The 6,495-nt window shown below is 49.0% G+C and overlaps 1 protein-coding gene across 4 annotated transcripts in view; it reads left to right on the top strand.

Moving 5' to 3' along the window:
- AP1B1 (adaptor related protein complex 1 subunit beta 1) overlaps positions 1–4,834 on the top strand; it is an 81,713-nt gene extending 76,879 nt beyond the window's left edge. For all 4 annotated transcript variants that reach the window (XM_032764663.2, XM_032764661.2, XM_075059919.1 and 1 more), the window contains one exon: positions 2,559–4,834. In XM_032764663.2, coding sequence (XP_032620554.1) covers positions 2,559–2,633 — 75 coding nt within the window. In that variant the 3' untranslated portion in view covers positions 2,634–4,834. The remainder of the gene's footprint in view (positions 1–2,558) is intronic.
- Positions 4,835–6,495: the final 1,661 nt, after the last annotated feature.

Here is a 6,495-nt window from a genome sequence, read left to right as displayed (position 1 = left end):
TTCTTGCCGGGTACTACCGAGTGGGGATGGAAATGCACCCCTGGTAAATAGGAGGTAAAGCGGGACGGGTGTGGGGGAATTAAGTGGAAGCAACACATACTCGAAGAACAACGTTAAGCAAAGGTGAGTAACGGTCTTTGTCTATTTTCTTCGGGTTGACTTGCTATATTTCTATCCAAGATGTGAATCACAAGCAACCACTTACCTTAGAAGGTGGGACGGTCGGAGAAGAGTTGAGAGCGTGGAATGAAACGGTTTGAATGCCCACAGACGGCAAGGCCAAGTGCGCCGCATGGCCGGAATGCTTTGCCGCCACAGGCGTTGCAGAAAAGTGTGCATGCGCGGTGCTGCCGATTATGTCGTATAGCACGTGGTGCTAAGGAAGGCAATCAGGTTGAGGCGCGTTTGCGCTCTCGTGGAATGAGCGCTCGCCCAGGAGTATCGCTGGAGAAGAATCGCTGCAGCAGGATGCATGGTTTATGATAGGACAGGCGTCACCCAGGATGATAAGTGTGTTGGCGGATTGAGAGGACAGGAGTTGACCTTCATCCTGGTCTGGCGACCGAATGTGGCACGGGCAAGAAAGTTGGTGGAGGGTTTTCGGATTGGTTCGGGTTGAACCTGCACATCGCAATGTAAACGCCAGCGCCGCACGACATCGAGTGAATGCAAGCTCTGTCCTGCGAGCGATGAGTTGAGGTAACACTGGAAGGTGTCTGTTTGTAGGTAGAAAATGGGGAGGGGCTTGGGCGAAAGGGCACCCACGCCGGATGGCGACGGGATTGCACCTATGTCTTTATGGAAATATGGGGTATGTATGGGATGGTCGCCACCAGAGGTATGCGTAGTTTGAGACTCTCTGGCGATTGAGATGTAATGGCCACAGGGGAAGCCAACTTCCACGAATAAGACAGAGAGAGGGAGGGTTGCATACGCGGTTCGAAAGGAGGAACCGCCATGTGGCTTCAGAGCAACTGGAGTGTGGAGGGAATGAGCAATGCGGTCCCAGGAGGTGCGGGGGATGCGCGAGCGGGAGCTGGGAATAACCAAGGCCGGATCCAGGCATTATCCTTGAGAATGGGAGAGAAAATGGCCGCTAGAGTAGGACGCGGGACAAAAGAAGGTGAGAAGTGGCCGTCCTAGCTTCTTTTGGTGCGCAGGCTTGTTGTTTTTAAATAGGGTGCCAGGTAGTACTACTTATGGCAGGATCCCTGACAAAGTAGCAATGGATGGAGAGTGGAGCGCTGAGCTTGGTGAAGTCATCGTGCATCTTGACCCCAGAGGGGGGTGAAAGACGCCCGGCCGGGTCGGCAGGGGCATATATACGGTGCCGCAAAGGCGCCACGCCAGGGGGCGCCTGCCGACCCGCCGGGTGTTGCTAGGGGAAAATTCTTCCGACGAACGTGCACGTGGCGCGCGCACACCTACTTGGAATGAATATGAGCAACACATCTCGAAGAACAACAGTTACAAAGGTGAGTAACCGTCTTATGTCTCTCGCACACACACTCTCTCACTTTCAAAAGTGACGAACCATTTTGGATGCTTAAGATGCAGGCCCCTTTATGGCTACTCAAGTTAAGTGCCAAGCACCCACCCTCTGAACGTCAGGCCCATCTTACGGTGTCTCCAGACAGACACCCCAAAATGGAGGTACCCAAAACCACTAGTGATTCTGAAAAACTTTGCCCTAGTGACTGCACTCTGTGTCTAGACCCCAAGTGGACCTTGCCAGTTGTGTTCTGGATTTCTTCTTTCCTGTTTTATTTCTGGTTTTAGGAACACAATTGAGCTCAAACCAAAAAGAGAATTGTGTAAATTTTAATCTTATCTTTTAACTAACTTCAAGGCATTAGTTTCAATTAAAGATGAGACACAATACTTCAGGTTCTTGTCCAGGTGAATAATGTATTAAGAGCCAACAGTTGAAAGCCCCGAACAGGCAGAGGTAGGGAGTGCGCGTGCATGCGCGAGTGACTGTCTGTCTCTAGCTCATTTGTGTTCCCTACACCTTTTGTGCCTATAGATCACATGCATATGGCTTGCAGGCAGCTCTGCCTCTCAACCGGTCCTGGGGAATGAAGCTGGGTGAGGGAATGGATGGATGGGACCCAAATCGGGAAGGGAAGCAAGTGGGTGACTTTAAAAAATGCGAGGATCAATTTCTTTAGCCTAAATAACTGTCTGTAACCTTAGTCTCATGACTCAATATCTCTGATGTCAGTTTTACAACAAGGAGGGGAGACGTTGGCTGGTCTGTGTGGGATGGAGGTGAAGTTTGGCTTTTGGAAGCCAAGACCGGGTTGAGTGGCAGGGCATCGGAGGCTTGGCTTTGCTGCATGTCCATGGCACCGAAAGCTTTGGAGGCTTTCTTCGAAGGCTTTGGATGGCCATTCCACTAGGTCTTTAGCTTGCTTCTCTTCACCCACCCAAAAACCTTTCGCGAGAGGTTCCGATCCATTGCCCCAGTTACTAACTGCTGGTGAGTTGAAGGTGAGTGCCTCCCTTGCAGTGCTGAGTAAGGTGCCATTGAGTTGTTTTTGCCTCTTTCCGTGCAGCTGTCTCTGAAGTGCCGAGCACCCGAAGTATCCCACTATGTTTACCAAGCATATGAAACTATTCTGAAGAACTGAGGCACCCACCTCATCTTCCTCTCTCTCCTCCCGCGTCCCAAATGAGGAAATGGGGACCAGAACCTGCGTGCATATTTCCTCTTGACCTTAGAAGGAACAAATGCAAGATCAAGATACTTTGGAAACTTCAAACTGGCGCCCTCCTGGTGCTGAAAATGGTGTGAGCGGCAGTGCCTAGCATTCCATCTTCAGCTCTCTGGGGATGGGGTGGAAGGAGAGGGGGGCAGGGGGAGAGAACTTGTTGCAATTCAATGCATCAGTGTAGAATTCTTTCATGTGAAGTAATGCAGTGTCCTTTTTGCTGACGTTGCCCCTTTAAGAGCCCTGTTTTTTGCCCTTGTGCTCTTACTGAAATTAAGAGCGTGCGTGAGAATCTGGGTGGAAAGGCAGTGCCCATTAAGTCTCATTACTATCTTCAAATCCATTTCCCCGACCTTTCCAGCCAAATAGATGAATCAACACTTCAGTGTTTAAATACGGCTTGTGCTGCATCGCGAAGCCCAGCCCTGGGAAGACAGTGGTGATGGGTCTCTTGCATTTGAATGCATGTGTTGTCTGGTGAAGAATTCATCACTAATAACCCCTCTTCTGATGGGATAGCTATGCTGAAGCACCACTTTTTCCTCCTCTTTTCATGCTGACCTGCTACTTGGGGTGGATTTGCTTCCAGTCCTGCTTGGAAAAATCCATAAGCATCACTTGTGCTGCTTTGTGCTTTACGTGCCTCTGAGCCTCCCTTATTTCTAGGAGTGGACAATTAAAAGGGACTCTTTGCTGAAGCTTGGCACAAGGTCTCAGCCTGCGGGGGGGATTGGGGGAATTTTGGGGGCTGGGGAAGGTGTAACAGGAGTTGGAAGTAATTTGGGGCTCTTTGCCTCTGCAGATCAAGTTGTTCTGTAACTTGCCGAAAGCTTTGTGTCTGCAGAGTGGACAGCTTCAAAGGCAGCTAGCTAATGATGAATTGATGCCTTGAGTATTTTTTCAAGGTGGCAAATCTCCATTTAGAGCTCTCCTTCCCCCTTTGAAATTTAACTGACCAAGGCACTTGCTTTCCTTTGTTCTGCAGATACAGGCTCCATTCCCTTCCCTCTGCAAGCCCTCAGGTTCTGTAAGGGATAATGCAGTTCCAGACCTGGAACAGATCTCAGTAGGTATCTCAGTAGATTGCATCTGTTCCTTTAAAAGGCTAGTTTGAGTTTACCCCCAAACACTGAGGTTCCCTTAAGTAGAGGGCTTGATCTCTTCCTAGGCTATAGGGGGTTAGCAGGAGTAATCTGTCTTGGAACAGAACAGCCCATTTTCTTGCGCTGCAAACCCTCCGTTCAGCATGTATTTCCTCAGTCTGGTTGGGATTGTCAAAGAACCTAGGGACTAGGTACCATTGGAAGTCACAACCTGTACCCACAACTGCTATGAAGAGGGCTGTTACCATCTCTGGGGGACATAATCTACACTCAGAATTAACACAAGGAAAGACAAAATACTCGTTAGTATTAGGGCCACAGTGACTCCATAGGAGATGGCTCTGAAGACTAATAAGGGATGTACCAAATCATATGCCAATATTCATTATAGTCCTCCCATCACCATGGGATGCTGATTCTTGAATTGAGCTTTCCAGGAAGGCGTTTCCTCGTGTATGACTGGTTTGCTAACTGCCTGGGACACATCAGGCTTCTGTTGCTGTCTCTGTGAGGCTCCCCCTCCAGTCTCTGTGCTGTTCCGATTCCTTAACCACAACAGCAGATGTGATCAGCCATCTGCACAAACCCCCTCCCCTTCACTGTTCTCAGTATAGGTTTTGATGGGTCAAAGGAGTGGGTGGCATCTGCATTTTTTTTGTGCCCTTGGGGCTCATGTAACTCTCCTGTGCTCATCAGCTACAGCAATCCCAGCAGAAGTGAGGCGTGGCTGTTTCTCAGCTGTGCATTTAAGACTTTTCCTATTTGTTGCTGCTGTAGGAGGGACGGGGGGGGTGGGGCAGGGGATACGGCCTTTGGAAATCAGTGACACTAATCTTCTTTCGCCCTCCAGAAATAATAATAAAAGCAATTGACCGCCCTTAAATAGAAGTGTTTGCAAGTTTTCAGATCCCTACAGTAAATATATCTAATATATATAAATATAAATATATATATATCGTATGTTTACTTGTGTTTTAAAAGAAGTAACATTGAATAAAGGTGACATCTTCCCATCAATCTGCTCTGTGTAGAGGATGGTCAGGGAAATAGATGGCTCTGAGTGACAGATGCTCCTTCTATGCTGGTTTCTGCTGCTGTGGTTGCTTGGTTGCTAAATTACCTTGCTACTTGGGACACACTTCTACCTCTGGCATCAGTTTGAGTTTATTGCTGATGTTCAGCCATGTGGCCTGCAGGGGAGGAACTGTCCTATTGAGAAACCAGAGCAGGGTTCTGTCCCTTCCAGCAGGGGTTTATACAGGTGCGTTTCCCCACTGCAGGACCCCAAAAGGGTTGTTTGTTAACTAAGTGGCAGCCAAGGATTCCAGTAGCTGGAGCTTCCACAGGCTTTCTACACTACAGCTGGATCGATGCACCAGGGGGTCAACTTAGCAGGTCTAGTGAAGACCCACCAAATTGACCACAGATCGCTCTCCGGTCGACCCCAGTACTCCACCCTGAACGAGAAGAGTAAGATAAATTGACGGGAGAGTGTCTCCTGTTGACCTAGCACAGTGTAGACACCGCAGTAAGTCAACCTAAGCTACATCGTATTGACATAGCTGGAGTAGCATAACTTAGGTCGACTTACTGCAGTAGTGTAGACATAGCCTCAGTGTGGTGTCTGGGCCAGCGCAAGATATTGGCCAGCAGGAGCTATTGAAACTTGATCTGCACTTTCCGCTCAGAGCAGAGATCACAGGGGGGGGTTATGTGTCTGAACCGGCTGAAGACTAGCAGATCACATCACTCCGCACTGGCTGGCCACGGCTGGTGTCACCCATATGGCCGTCAGCTCAGGCGGTCATTGGTATCCATACCATCTTCTCTCTCTCTGTCAGCCACTGACCTGAAAATCCAACCCCCTTTCCATTACTGCAGCCTTGGATACCTGCTACCATTGCTTTCAGTCTGTCTTTGAACTTCCTCCTGCTTGAAAGCCTGTGGAGGAGTATAGACAGCAATAATCTTCACTGAATAGAGCAGGAGCCAATGCACACACCATTCTGAACACAAGAGGAAGCCCAGAAATGGGAGTAGAGGAGAGAGTAAGCTGGGGAAAGCTGTTCTAGTCTAGGTATGTGCTGCATTTACTCCTGTTTTCAACTCAAGTTGAAGTGGAATCCCGTTCCCAGCCTCTGATGCGTCTCCAGGGGAGTAAACGCTTTTATACAGATATGGGCTTTCTGGCCCCATGTGGTTGGGTTGGAGATAATGGGGGAAGGTCTGGACTGCCATAGTCCTGCCCACTTCATCTTCCTGTCTCCCAGTGCTGTGTGTAGAATATGTAAGTGCTGAGGGTAAAATCCAGGTCCCATTGAAATCAAATGGGAGTTTCCCTGCTCACCTCAGTGGAGTCAGGATTTTACTGTGTGAGTACAAAGAGATAAGCAGTCTCCTGTCCTGGTGTGTGTTGAGTGGATAGGGAAAGGTCTGCAATGGTCATTTACTCTCTGCATTGGTAGACTGAGGCCACGTCTACACTACGGGATAATATCGAGTTAGCTAAAATCGGTTTTATAAAACTGATATTATAATTTCGATTTCATGCGGCCACACTAGGCACAGTAATTCGGCGTTGTGCATCCATGGTCCGAGGCTAACATCGATTTCTGAGGCATTGCATTGTGGGTAGCTCTTCCGTAGCTATCCCATAGTTCCCGCAGTCTCCCCCGCCC

Source organism: Chelonoidis abingdonii, chromosome 22 (assembly GCF_003597395.2).
Source record: "Chelonoidis abingdonii isolate Lonesome George chromosome 22, CheloAbing_2.0, whole genome shotgun sequence".
NCBI lineage: Eukaryota > Metazoa > Chordata > Testudines > Testudinidae > Chelonoidis > Chelonoidis abingdonii.
This window is presented reverse-complemented; position numbering and strand designations above follow the sequence as displayed.